The sequence below is a fragment of the Callithrix jacchus genome, chromosome 18 (genome assembly GCF_049354715.1).
Source record: "Callithrix jacchus isolate 240 chromosome 18, calJac240_pri, whole genome shotgun sequence".
NCBI lineage: Eukaryota > Metazoa > Chordata > Mammalia > Primates > Cebidae > Callithrix > Callithrix jacchus.
This window is the reverse complement of record NC_133519.1, coordinates 11,775,425-11,789,662: the sequence shown is the minus strand read 5'-3', so window position 1 is coordinate 11,789,662 and position 14,238 is coordinate 11,775,425. Positions and strand designations below refer to the sequence as shown.

Here is a 14,238-nt window from a genome sequence, read left to right as displayed (position 1 = left end):
TTTTTTCTGATCCTAAAATGGACACTAGTGATACACCACTATCAAAATTCTCCTTATTATCAAAACTTTATCAATTTCTTTTTTTTTTTCTTAGAGACAGTGTCTCACTCTGTCACCAAGGCTAGAGTGCAACGGTGTGATCACACCTCCAGAACTTCCCTGCCCTGCTGAAGGCCAGGACCCACAGCCACAGGACGGAAGGGACTTCCCAATGAATTCTTTTCCATGTCTTCATAGGACGGCCTCAGAGTTAGACACTTGCAGAGAGCCCAGCTTCCAGGAAGGAAAGTCATGATCAGGCTGGTTTAGTCCCAATCTTTTCAGGACATTCAAAGAACGGAATGTCATTGTCTTCCCTCACCCTCCAGAAGCCCGAAGATAGAGCCCTACCAGCCCCCAGAGGAAAAAGAACCTGTTTTGCAGTTGCTAATTATTCCTGCCTGAGCTCAGGTGGGAAGAATTCTGAGAAGAAAGGAGGTCTGCCCAACACTGACTAAAAGGGCTAGTTGGCTGGGGAGAGGGGAGGTAGAGAACGGTGGCTACACAGCATCTGGCAGGGAAAGGTGTCAAAGAGGAACAGGGCTCTTAGTCTAGGGAGCACAGAGTTAGGGGTGGCAGGGGGAGAACCTTGTGAGGCTCCCCTGCAGGGACAATACCCAAGAGCCCCTCAGAAGCCTCCTGGGGCCCGAGGAGGACTTGCCTGCCCCTGCCCTCACCACGGCCACTGCTTTGACTATCAGCAAGAACAATGCCCTACTGGGACCACGAGACTTGGATCCATAGCCATCTGTTATCCTGTGTGGAACATACCTGACCCCTGGGATGTCCCTGACCTTGAGGAAGGGGACTGGTTCCTGCACATCCCCAGCAGCGGGTGAAGTCCGCATCACCTGGACTTGGAAGGCTCAGGAGCTTGGCCCCTGAGCTGACTCAACAGCTAGCGACACCCCTGCTTCAGAGTTCTCAGAAGAGAAAGAGGCTCAGGATGTCAGGGGTGTCAGTCACTTAATATGCTTCTTAGCAGAAATGTGGCCTTACTGAGGAAGGAGACCTAAGCATCTAAGAGCACCTCCCCCTTGACTTTCACATTGCATTTCTTTTTTCTTTTTCTTTTTTTTTTTTTTGAGACTGAGTTTCGCTCTTGTTACCCAGGCTGGAGTGCAATGGCGTGATCTCGGCTCACCGCAACCTCCGCCTCCTGGGTTCAGGCAATTCTCCTGCCTCAGCCTCCTGAGTAGCTGGTATTACAGGCATGCGCCACTATGCCCAGCTGATTTTTTTTTTTTTTTTGTATTTTTAGTAGAGATGGGGTTTCACCATGTTGACCAGGATGGTCTCGATCTCTTGACCTCGTGATCCACCCGCCTCGGCCTCCCAAAGTGCTGGGATTACAGGCTTGAGCCACCATGCCCAGCCCACATTGCATTTCAATAGGAGAAGTAAAAGCTGGCAGACTGGGCGCCACCTTAATCGCCCTCCTATAGATCACAGGCACGGTTTGTAGGAATCTCTCCAGAAGGCATTATTTTTACTTAACGGGATCAAACCCCCCTAAGCCACATGCCCCACACCTACTCCATGGACCAAGACCCTTTCACGTGTAATTTCTAGAGCTGTAAGCCCAGGACCCTTTCACGTGTAATTTCTAGAGCTGTAAGCCCAGGACCCTTTCACGTGTAATTTCTAGAGCTGTAAGCCCAGGACCCTTTCACGTGTAATTTCTAGAGCTGTAAGCCCAGGACCCTTTCACGTGTAATTTCTAGAGCTGTAAGCCCAGGACCCTTTCACGTGTAATTTCTAGAGCTGTAAGCCCAGGACCCTTTCACGTGTAATTTCTAGAGCTGTAAGCCCAGGACCCTTTCACGTGTAATTTCTAGAGCTGTAAGCCCAGGACCCTTTCACGTGTAATTTCTAGAGTTGTAAGCCTTTATAAGGGCAGGGATTTTCTTTGTTCAAGGCTCGGCTATTTGGGGCATCCAGACCCACCGCAGCCCCCAGCCCAGTAAATCACCACTTCCTTCCCAATTCAGTGTTCCAGAGGTTTGTTTCTCGGCCTTTGCTGCTTTATTACTTTGTATCCCAAGCTAGTAAAGCAGATGTACCAGCGGCACTGTGTGGCTGTCCCACTGTTTTGAAAGTATCCCCTCTCAAGCCATGATCTGGATTTGAGGAGGAAGGGATTGCAGTACAGGCCAGGGCTGGCCAGGACCTCTGAGCCTCGCCTCAGCACGTGCACACACACATACACATACACACACACGCGTGCACACACATTCCTGCACCACACATGTGCGCACACGTGCACACACACCCCTTCAGGATGTCACCACAGCTTTCTGAGCTTGGAGGTCCTGCCTTGCTGCCCCTTAGCATTTCACAACTTGGAACTCGGTTCTGGCTGAGCAGTGGTCAGGGCTCTGACATTTGTGGAATGGCATCAGGTTCCCCTCAGTCCCAGCACAGTTCTATTCCCTGCTGAGACCCCATCAGCCCTGTGATCACACCAGCAGCTGCCCACACAGCCACCCCTGCCTAGCAGCTGTGCGGCTCCCCTAGGCAAAAGGCCCCCATGCCGTGGCCCAGTGCGCCCTTCAAGCCCAGTCTCCCAGGGTTCCTCTGGGCAGAGAGCTCAACAGCCATTCCTTTTAGCTCCCATCCTGTGCCCCATGTTTTGTCAAGACAGTCTTTTTCCTGGTTGCAGAGAGTCCTCTTCTGCCCTGGACTGTCTGAGGGTGGGTTTGTTCCCTTCCCCACGCTGCACAAAGCCTGAGGCCCATCGAGCCAGCCAATTTATTAGTTTCAACATGTAACAATTACTTTCCTTTTCAGAGTCCTCTGTGAGTGTCCAGGGTGTAAAATGAATCTCAAGAAGGTCCTTCCCAGAGGGAACCAGGAAAAACTGGCTAATCTGGAAAGAGTCAGAGAGTAGATCTGGGGCAGACAAGCAGCAGAGTCCTGGAGGGCCTGGGGATGAGCTGAGAACCAAGGGGTGGGACCGGCAACTCACAGGACAGGATCTAGTCAGAGGCATTTGGTTTGGTTCAGGCAGCATCTAAAGGTTAGGAGTTTTCACTGTAGCAGGAGCGGCCGCGGGAAAGGATCTCTCGGACATCGAATACAGGAGGAAGGAATTTATTTCAGCTGGGAGCAAGGTGGCATAGGTGCCTTACAGCCAAGCTCGTCTAACAAAGGGAAGTTTAGCCTTTATATAGGCTTATACTTTAGAGGTTACACGTGGAAGAATCTTAGGTTCATAGTTTTAGGACTCACATATGAAAAGGTTTCTGGGTTGATCTTGTTTTAAGTAAAAATAGTGCCTTCTGGAGAGTTTCCCCAAGGCCTAGCCTGTTGTTTTCAGGAAAGAGATTCAGGAAGCGCCAGCTGGCCTACTCTGCCTTCTATTGAGATGCACAGTAAATGACAGAGGGGGAGGAATCCCAAGTGCCTGGGTCTCCCTCCTCAATGCAAGTCTAGATTGGCACCAGCTTTTCTTGAAAAAGCAGAGGTGTCGGCAGCTGGGCCTATATCAAGGTAACTCCCACATGGAGTGAGGCCAGAGTTGCCCCCAAGTCCCCTTGGGTCTGCCCACCACCCATATTAGGCACAGCTCCTCGCCCAGCTTGCCTCTGACCCTTAGCTCTGCAAGTCAAGGAACTCGGCTTTCCTGAGGGCAGAGCAGCCTCAGCAGGAGTTGCCCTCCAGAAATTGCCCATGTTAAGCCTGCGGGCCTGAATCTTCCGGCGGGATCTGATGTCTAGAAAGGTCTTTCCTCATCCAGACTGGCCAGATGGGAATCAGCCCAGACAGCACCATTCCACAGTGCCGGGAGACCCACGATCCCGCAGGGGGCCAGTCAGTCCACATCAGGGGTGCTCAGCACATGTCCAAGGTGATCTGAGAAGGGCCCCCAGGGCCACCCATGACATGGAGGACTTTGGGAGATTTCTGGGAATGTTAATCATCTTCCTGTTTCCTCTTAGTAGTTAACAATAAATGTCTTTGAACAAAACATGTCCTGTGAATCTGTTTGGGGGGGCAACAAAGAGGACAAGCTGGGGAGACTGGGTACTCCACAGTCAGCCTTGCAAGGGAAGGAAACTCCAAAAGATGGAGTACAGTGACCTTAAATCTGGGACCAAGAGCTGTTGTGTTGAACCCACCAAGGCCTTGCTCACTCCTGCTCTTTCACTCCAAGCCAAAGAGTGGTGTGCCGGAGCCCAGTCCCACCGGTTTACAAAAGCTGACTGAGCTCAGCTCCTCCTACCTGCACAATGACTTCTTATTGACAGCTAGAAATCAGCCACCATGGGAATGTTCACACTGCAGAACTGGGCAAACCCTAAAAATCAGAGCTCCCCTGACCTACCCCAGTCCCAGGGAAGACTGTTGCGTGTTTGTCCCCATACCACTGCGGCTCTGTTGCGGACCATGGGCAGATCAGGCATAGGACTGGCTTCTGGGCACAGGTCATAGCCCAGGAAGAGAAGCTTCCGAACTCAGCGTCCACCCATGGATCCCAGGCTGGAAATGAACCAGGCCAGCAGCAAGCTAAACCAAAACTCAGCAGGACTTCTAAGCTACACTAAATGGGCACTGGCTTCCTCTGTTTTCTGATGGTTTCTCCAGAGACCCCAGGCCTGAAGAGAGGCTTTCTTGTCTCTGGGCTGCATTTTCTTTATTTTCTCTGAGCTAAATTCATACAGGAGGAGAAGGGCTAGGGCTAAAGTCCATGTTGTCACAAAACCCATTCAAAGTATTAGCTGGACACCATGTTGTCAAAGTATTAATTCAAAGTATTAGCTGGACACCTTTCCACCTCCCTGGAGAGCCGACCACTGGCCCATATCCAGGAAGGGCTCCCTGTTGCAGAAAGTATCCACAAGACGTGTGTGATGGTGGAAGGAGGACTTGGAAAGGGGGAAAGGAGCACTTTCTCAATAATCCTGATCTTTCTTTTCTACATGGCCTTGGAAACCTCCTTCACTCTCCTCCAGCCAGCCTAATTCAGGGCCACGCCCATGGTTGTACCATCAGCTATGGATGTTCTTCTCAGATATCCTAATTCCTTTCACTGTCATGCCCTTGATCCAACCAGAGATGCTCTGCAATATCACAGACAGCACCAGAGCCTCGTCTCTTTTATTTTCTCCCTCCTGGACACTCTTCCTCCTAGCAAGGAAGTGAAAGTTGACCTCGACCACTCGCCAGCTCCTTCCCTTCACCTGTTTTCCCCTGGACCACATCATCCAGCTGAACCTTGGTGATTATCCACTCAAGAAAACAAAGTTATACAGGGAACAAATGTAACTGTACTTATGTGGCAAGGCTGAGAGCAAAAGTGACGTAATCATAATTATGTAAATATTTGAAAGTCAATTTAACCAAAAATCGTCAAATAACCAACATAGGAGGCAACAAGAGATTCAGACCCCACTGGGATCACCTGGGGAAGTGGCTGGAGGACGACCCAGCTCCCAAGTGACCCTCAGGCAGTGAAACAGCAATTTCCTTTCCCAGGTTCAACTACCGACTTTATTTTCTTTTAATTGAGACAGGGTCTCACTCTGTCAGCCAGGCTGCAGTGCCCTGGCACAATCTGGGCTCACTGTAGCCTCAAACTCCTGGGCTAAAGTGATCCTCCTGCCTCAGCCACCTGAGTGCTGGGACCACAGGTGCACACCACTACACCCAGCTAATTTTTTTCTTTTCTGTAGAATCGGGGTCTCACTATGTTGTCCAGGCTAGTCTTGAACTCCTGGGCTCAAGCAATCCTCCCACTTCAGCTTCCCAAAATGCTGGAATTAGAGGCATGAGCCACTGCACCCAGCCATCTACTGACTTTGTGTGTGCATGTGTGTGTGTGTGTGTGTGTGTGTGTGTGTGTGATGGAGTTTTGCTCTTGTTGCCATGGTACAATCTCAGCTCACCACAACCTCTGCCTCCCGGTTCAAGCCATTCTCCTGCCTCAGCATCCTAAGTAGCTGGGACTACAGGCATGTGCCACCACACCCGGCTAATTTTGTATTTTTATAGAGATGGGGTTTCTCCATGTTGGTCAGACTGGTCTCAAACTCCTGACCTCAGGTGATCCGCCCGCCTTGGCCTCCCAAAGGGCTGGGATTACAGGTGTGAGCCACTGCACCCAGCCCTACTGACTCTTCCTAGGAGGACAGCTCTTTCGTCCTGGGGCCACCTTGCTGGGACCAGCTTCCAGCTGTCAGGGCGACCTGAGGAGCCCTACTTATCTGGAGACGGCAACCAACTCAAATACCTTTGCTTAGACCAACAGCCTGAATCAATTAAAAAAAAAAAAAAAACTGGTTCAGGCCTGGCACAGTGGCTCATGCCTGTAATCCCAGCACTTTGGGAGGCCAAGGTGGGAGGATCACCTGAGGTCAGGAGTTTGAGACCAGCCTGGCCAACATGGTGAAACCCCATCTTTACTAAAAAAAATACAAAAATTAGCTGGGCGTGGTGGCGTGTGCCTGCAATCCCAACTACTCTGGAGGCTGAGGCAGGAGAATCACTTGAACCCAGGAGGCAGAGTTTGCAGTGAGTGGAGATTTCGCCATTGCACTCCAGCCTGGTGACAAGAGCAAAACTGCATCTCAAAAAAAAAAAAAAAAAAAAAGGGGAGTCTAAGGCTGTGAGTTGGTTTTCTGAGTCTCAAATCATACCAGAGTTTTCAGTCAGGTATGCGCTGCAGAGCATGTGCCACAAACACTCCACCGGCACCCTCCAATCAAGAGATGAGCTTTCCTTACCTTTCTGGAAATACGCCTGGATTTTCCCTTGGAACCCCAGGCAGCTCTCCAAGGCTCTGTGTACCCTATACTGCTTTTTCACTCCCACTCCTTACGCAACTCAAGCCAGTCCTGCTGCCTTTTCACGCCCAACAACATCTGCCCCTGGGTAGGGTCCTGGGCCCAGTTAGAGGCAGTGAACATAAATATGTGTCGCAGCACGCTAACCTAGCCTTGCCTTGCCTAGCTCTCCGAAAGAAAGCTTGCGACAGAAGGGAGAGAAGCGGCTCCAAGTGCAGCTGAAGCACTCCTTGGGAGTCAGCCGAGACCCTCCGTCCAAGCAGGGCCCAATCCTTGCACTTGGCCATGATAAGGAAAGGCTTCCAGGTGGTGGCAAGACTTGGCCACCACAGAGGCCTTCTTGGGGCCCCCCGTATCCTGCCCGGACTGAACCCTGCCTCAGCATTTGGATCCTCCACAGACTCTCCGGTGAGTGAGTTCCCAGCTCAGCCACATGGGCAGCCTTTTCCCAAGAGCCTAGGGCTTAAGATGCACCCCAGATCTCTCCTCTTCCCAGCCCATGGCCAGGGTAGGTGGGCAGTATTTGGAGGAGCTATTTGATTTGGCAAAGGGAAGGTGCCTTGGGGTACCAAGTGGCCCTGATTCTGAACTAAAACCACCAGGAGACCTGCATCCTGCTCTGAACCTTGTGTGGCCACCAATAAATCGCTTTCCTCCTATGGGACTCAGACTATTGCAGCCAAGCTGGGGTATCCCCAGACGGAAGACCCTCTCTGTGGTGGTGGCAAGCAGCTTGCATGCTGCCCACAGTTGTGACTGGTGTGTGAGCAGGTGATGTTACAGAGGACTTCCTTATGTCACACAAACGGGCACATAGTCTGTGCCCCATACGTGGCACCATACCTCTGTGGGAGCCACATGTGTTTCAAAGGCACCACCCTGCCCAGGCAGGCCCACAGTAGCGGGCAGAGCTGGAGTCGTCCCTGAGGCAGGGTGACTAGAGTGGTCCTCCACAACTGCGACCGTGCCCTGCAGAGGAGACAGCGTGGTGCAACCACCAGCTCTCACAGTCACATGCTCACCAACCTTGGCCATATTCCCTCAGTATCCCCATCTGTACAGTGAGGCTGATATGAGCAGCTGTCGGCTTTACAGAACTGCTCACAGGTTTTAAGCAGGAAAAGGATAACACACCACATTGAGCAACATGCCCATCATCTCCGGCCCCACTTACTGCCCGCCCTTCCTTTGCTCTTTAGCGTCCCTGTGTCCTGCCACCCACAGGGGTCCCCAGACCCCCTGCAAGGAAGATGGGCCCTTTCCCTTGGATGGATTCTCCTCTGGCAGAAGGGATTGAGAAGCCCCAGCACCCAGGAACAGCTGTTTAGAAGTCCCAAGCTCAGGCAGCAGCCCCTCTCCAGGACACTGTCTTGTCCTTCTGATTTTTCCTGTCCAGGTCTCAAGATTATGCTCAGAGAAGACAGACTTGAAGGATTATGCCCTTCCCAATGCCAGCTGGTGTTCGGACATGCTGAGTCTGTACCAAGAATTTCTGGAGAAAACCAAGTCCAGTGGCTGGGTCAAGTTGCCCTCCTACAAGTCCAACAGAGACCACATACGGGGATTCAAGCTCCCGCCCGGACTGGAAGTTTCCTCGGGTAAGGCCAGGACCATGAACACACACACCCCAGCCGCCCTTCCCTGTGTTCTAAGACTCTCAGAAGCAACTTCACAGGCAACCTTCCAGTTCTCAGCCCAGTTCTTCCTGCTGCCCAACTCCACCCCTCACGCTGCAGGCCCAGGCAACAGGCAGGCAGGGTGACCTCTCAGGTCTCCAGCTCCCCTCCTCCCATCTGACTCACCACACCCTGCTGGGCCCACCTTTGCTCCCAGCCAAGCATGTCCCCACTGGAAGACAGCTAGTCCAGCTCCCGCCCTGACTTCTCACTGGCTGCTCCTCCCTAACTATCAAGCCTCATCCCAAGCTTTCCCCTCCAACCCCATGAAAGCCTGTGGACGCCGCACCCCCTCCACTGCAGGCCTTGCACACCATCCCTGCTCTGTGGGGTCTGGAGCAGCACTCCTGAAAGACCCATTGGCTCCTAATGATATAGAGCTTCCATCTTCGTGTGTGTGTGTGTGTGTGTGTGTGTGTGTGTGCACGCATGTGTATCTTCCTGTCTCTCTCATTCATATATGTGGTCTTCCTGCCCAGTGATGAATGAGTGGTACAGGGCACAACTACCCTTGGGTTTATGGCACAAACAAAGCAAGGATACCAACCAATAATTTTTTAAAAAGAATTTGGTACTTCTGGCCGGGCGCGGTGGCTCACGCCTGTAATCCCAGCACTTTGGGAGGTCGAGGCAGGTAGATCACTCGAAGTCAGGAGTCCGAGACCAGCCTGGCCAAATGAGAAACCTTGTCTCTGCCAAAAATACAAAAATCAGCTGGGCATGGTAGCGGGTATCTGTAATCCCAACTACTGGGGAGGCTGAGGCAGGGAGAATAGCTTGAACCTGGGAGGCGGAGGTTGCAGTGAGCCAAGGTTGTGCTGCTGCACTCCAGCCTGGGCAACAGAGTAAGACTCCATCTCCAAGAAAAAAAAAAAAGAATTTGGTACTTCTAAAAAAGGATGTAGTAGTGGTACTGTCTTGTAAAAAAAATCAGAACGTTTTTACCGTTTAGTATTATTCTTTTGAATTATATGTGGATCACATAATTACATTTTCAATTTCCAATGCTTATGGTCTCCTAAAGTCTTGCCCTAGCCCTGATCCTATCTCCAGTCTCAGCCAGGACACTTCCTGCGTGTTTATCCCCTAGACAGAAAGGCTCTGTGAGGACAGCAACTGTGCCTCTGCTCCCAGAGGGAAGGCTCACTGGGGGTGGACCTGGTGTCTTCTGGTTCTCTCTCCTTAATCTTGTACCAGAGACAAGACTCAACCAAACGGTGCTGCCTCCTGACCACACCCTTCCTTTTCTGGCTGTGACATGCTTATCTCTCCCCAGGCAAAGATGACTGGCGCATCTTCACCAGGTGCATCCAAGTGGAAGGACAAGGCTACGAGTATGTCATCTTTTTCCACCCACCCAAGAAGTCGGTCTGTCTTTTCCAGCCAGGCCCCTACCTGGAGGGCCCCCCAGGGTAAGGTCACCGGTAGAACCTTGGCCACCTCCTGGGCTTGGCTCAGCAAGGCAGGTTCAGCACCCACCAGGCTGGCCCTGGAGTTTGCATCTTTCTCTAGGGGGTGAGGATGGGAGTGTGGGGCATGGGCTTCAGCCTGACAATGCCAGGCCTGGAAGGACATACAGCGTTACTGGCCCAGTTCCCACTGTGCAGATAAGGGCTCCTCATCAAAGTCTCAAAATTTTCCGGACAAAAGACCTACAAGGCCACTTTGAGAAGAATGTGCTACACTTGGCAGAGGGCAAGATCTGGAATCCAGACTCTGACTTCCTGTCCTGCTCGGCTGCTGCTGGCTGTGGGACTCCGAGCAAGCAATCTGACCCCTGGTCTTTAGTCTTCTTATCTGAAACCTGGGGCAATAATATCTACCTGCCAGGGTGACCAGACACATGATCTTATGGGCCTATGTGTGCACGCTCATGAACATAAAGCACAGTACAGTATCAGACACTGCCCATCCAAAACCCAGCTTCTACTCATGGGGAAATGGAGGTGCGCACAGCTGAAGTAACTTGTCCAAGGCAGCCCCAGCAATCCAAGTCAGATCCGGGACTAGACTCTGGCAGGTGAGATTCCAGGTCCACTCTTCTCTCCACTGCACTCTGCTGCCTCCAGACTTGGAACAGACCTAGGGAGGAATGCACACTGGGCATAAATGTGTCCACAGGGAAATCAGGCTCGCCCTGGGCCATCAAGTTCATGGTTGTCCCCCTTCGCCATCCCTATGCCTGCACCAGACAGTCGCTGAAAGCTGGAGGTGGGGCTGGAGCTCCTGCAAGGAAAAGAGAGACAAGAGAGGGCAGGAGTGGCTTTAGGGTCCTGAGGCCTGAGAGGGCTCAACTGGGGTTAAATAGAATCCAGACTGCTAAATAGATGTCAGGGCCCCCAGAGGCTGTGGATGCCAACTGCAGCCCTCAGTCACCCTGGTCATCCCAAAGGAGTCCTCCACAGGGACACTGCTCCACACACTAGGATGTGCAGATGCTAGTGAAGAATTCGTGTGTGAAGATTTCGATTAGGATGTAAAGAATTGCTCAGAACCCTGCGCAGGCCATGGACCCACCCCCTCTTCTGAAGCATGGTTGACTTTGATTTAGGGGCTGACGGACGTGAGGCCAAAGAGGCAGAGGAGGACCATCCAACACTGAGGCCAGTCAGTGGATTGAGGCCAGTCAGTTGGGGAGGTCCAGAGGAGAGATTAGTATCCACCAGGCCCGTAGACCATGGGGAGTGGGAAGGAGGAGTTACTCACTGACCAAAAGCTACACTGCAGATCCACATACCGGCCAATGGGTCCCTAGCCTGGCCAGTGAGGACAAGGAGGAGAGAGTTGGGTTTGAGTTCCTTGACACCAACTCCTTTCACCCTCTTTCAAGCACTTTGGGAAGCAGAGAGGGAAGTGCTGAGGAAGTGTGTAAATGGTGTTTGAAAACTTATTTAATCGGCTGAGATCGAAATTATTCTTATTCACAATTCATGGTGGAAAAACTAAGGCTCAGAAAGATTTAGCAATTTGCTCAAGATCAAACAGGTCATGAGCAATGGGGCAAGGACTCCAACTGGGTGAGTGTGGCTGCAGGACCTCCAGCTTTCACCACCGAAGAAGCAGGGAAGGAAGGGTATGGGAAAGCCACTGGTCGCAGGAGCAGGAGGGTAACCCATGGCAGTAGAGCAGGACAGCTGATCTGAGTCTGTGGAGAATTGGGACTGTGGTTTGGAAAATCAGGAACTCAAATTCGTTTGGTGCTATTGGAATTCTAAAATGGGGTGCCTTCCTATTTTCCCCAAATTAGCCACCCACGAAGTAGCTAACATGAAGCTTGCACAAGCAAGAATGAACATGTTATGCTTTTTTCTTTTTTTTTTTTTTTAGAAATGGGGTTTCTCCATGTTAGCCAGGCTGGTCTCCAACTCCTGTTCTCAAGTGATCCACCCGCCTTGGCCTCCCAAAGTGCTGTGATTACAGGCGTGAGCCACTGCGCCCAGCCTTTTTTTTTTTTTTTTTTTGAGACGGAGTCTTGTTCTGTCACCAGGCGCCAGGCTGGAGTGCCGTGGTGCAATCTTGGCTCGCTGCAACCTCCACTCACTGGGTTCAAGCGATTCTTATGTCTCAGCCTCTCGAGGTAGCTGAATTACAGGCACTTGCCACCACAGCAATTTAGTTTTTGTATTTTTTAGTAGAGATGAGGTTTCACCATGTCGGCCACGCTGGACTGGAACTCCTGACCTCAAGTGATCCACCCACCTAAACCTCTCAAAGTGCTGGGATTACAGGCATGAGCCACTGCGCCCGGCCATTCTAGGCATGCTAAATAAAGCGAAGGTCTGCAGCATTTGAACATTCCAGTTCAATTTCAGCAATGAGACTGCTGAAGTGGGTTCTCTGCTCTCTGTGGCAACACTGCTCACAAGTCTGTCATGTCAGCCCCTTGATAGGTCATAAGCTATGTTTCACATTTACTTATCTTGACATGTGGGCCCCTCACTGACTGTAGGGACTGGTAAGGTGAGAAACAGCCCAGGGTTGTGCCTCGAAGACTGAGTCAAAAAGTTCAGGGGCTTTTTCATTTCCCGTGTGTGCACATCCTTCCAGATTATGGCAATTGTCACCAGCAATTAGGTAATGAATCAGAAAAGCGTTTTCTATTAACTTTATCAGGAAAAAAACAGTTTTCCCTGATGAAATAGAATCGTTGTATCAGTGGCTACAAACACATGCTGAAGCAAAACGGAAAAGCTCAGCTGGTTTGGATGGATTTGATGAGATGGGATGCAGCTGTTTCCTTTCCTAGTTGTCTGCCCTGAGGCTGAAGGTCTGTGTTTGGAAGGGTCTAGGGAAAGGGAGAGGCGGGGTCACCACAGGAGGGAGGAAAGGCCCAGTGTGGGGGTCCACCCAGCGGCCCCAGCCCAGACCTTGCTTTCACCCCCACCCCCCACCCCCAGGTTTGCCCACGGTGGGTCCCTGGCAGCCATGATGGACGAGGCCTTTTCTAAAATTGCCTACCTGGCTGGACAGGGGCTGCTCACACAAAGCCTCAACATCAGGTTCAAAAAGTAAGTAAGGGCCCTTGGGGCATTGGCCAAAGTCACAGCCCTTTTCATCCCTGGGGCTGGCCATCCTCGGCAGCTGGGGTATGGGAGCCCTGCCTGCCACTCTCCTTCCCAGCCCACTCGCAAGCAGTTCCTCTAGTGCCTGGCCAGGATGCAGCCTCTGCTGTCCAACGTTTGGGAGCTGACAAAAAGGCCCTGAGCCCAGGGCCACTTATGAGACCTTGAGGCAGGGAGGAATGAAGAGAGGGAAGAAGACACAGGGTGAAGGGGTAGGGGGCCGGGTTCACAGAAGAGATGTGCTAAGCTGCCTCCTCTCCCAGCTTGATCCCTGTGGGCTCTCTGGTTGTGATGGACATAGAAGTGGAAAAGATCGAAGACCAGAAGCTTTACATGTCCTGCATCGCCCACAGCAGAGACCAGAAGACAGTCTATGCCAAGTCCTCAGGTAAAGAAGCCCCCAGCCCAACCCCAGGCCCTGTCCTGCCACCACCCACCCCCAGAACAAACAGGAAGAAGGAAAGATGCCAAGGATTTGCCCCAAGCTGCAGTCCATGTTCTTTAGGGTGGGATAGGGCACCTACTGGAGACACAGACCAAGTGAGGGAGAGCAGAACTAGGGTTTTTTCTGTATGAGTTATACAGAAGGACAGCACCCAGGTAATGGGTAACTTGGCGCCACCTGCTCAGAGTGTCCATCCGTCTCCTGCCATCTCAGTGCAGCTCTTGCAGCTCAGCTCACCCTTCTCTTGCAGGTGTCTTCCTTCAGCTGCAGCTGGAAGAAGAATCGTCGCCTCAGTAACAGTCACTGTGCCTGCAGGAAAACCTCTCACTGCTTCTCCTGCCTGCCCCGGACCCACCACAGAGCAGGGAGGGGTCCTCAAGAAGCAGTTAGTGAGGTGAGGGAAAGGGCTCTTTTCTCTGAGTTAATAAAGTCCCACAGTCCCATTCTAGGCCCAGGGCCTTTCCATGGTTGGAAATCAAACTCTTTCCAGGGCATCCCACATACCCACCTTCCCATTCAGCACAACTGAAAGGACTTACTGAGTACCTGCCAGGTGCCAGGCACTGAGTGAGGCACCAGGCACCCAGCAGTGACAGACAGGACCCCGACCTCAAGATGCACAATGTGGGGGCCAGGGGCCAAATGCACAGAGTGCCCATCACGCTTCTCCCACGCCCACCCTGGCTTCCATCATGAATGCAGTGTCACTTCAAAGGGAGGAGAGGGCAATT

The 14,238-nt window shown here is 51.9% G+C and overlaps 1 protein-coding gene across 1 annotated transcript; it reads left to right on the top strand.

Annotated features, from left to right (window-relative positions):
• The first annotated feature begins 6,974 nt into the window (after positions 1–6,974).
• On the top strand, positions 6,975–13,955 carry THEM5 (thioesterase superfamily member 5). Its single transcript, XM_002759931.6, has 6 exons — positions 6,975–7,232; positions 8,221–8,422; positions 9,777–9,912; positions 12,898–13,008; positions 13,326–13,450; positions 13,758–13,955. Exons 1-6 carry the CDS (start codon positions 7,110–7,112, stop codon positions 13,802–13,804), a joined length of 744 nt encoding a protein of 247 aa, XP_002759977.1. The 5' UTR covers positions 6,975–7,109; the 3' UTR covers positions 13,805–13,955.
• The last annotated feature ends 283 nt before the right edge of the window (positions 13,956–14,238 follow it).

Bases quoted from the DNA above. Each gene is read 5' to 3' on its own strand.
- THEM5 (XM_002759931.6), top strand. From the start codon at position 7,110: ATGATAAGGAAAGGCTTCCAGGTGGTGGCAAGACTTGGCCACCACAGA. The intron at 8,423-9,776 runs GTAAGGCCAGGA...ATCTCTCCCCAG, and splicing joins CGGACTGGAAGTTTCCTCGG to GCAAAGATGACTGGCGCATC. The intron at 13,451-13,757 runs GTAAAGAAGCCC...CTTCTCTTGCAG, and splicing joins AGTCTATGCCAAGTCCTCAG to GTGTCTTCCTTCAGCTGCAG.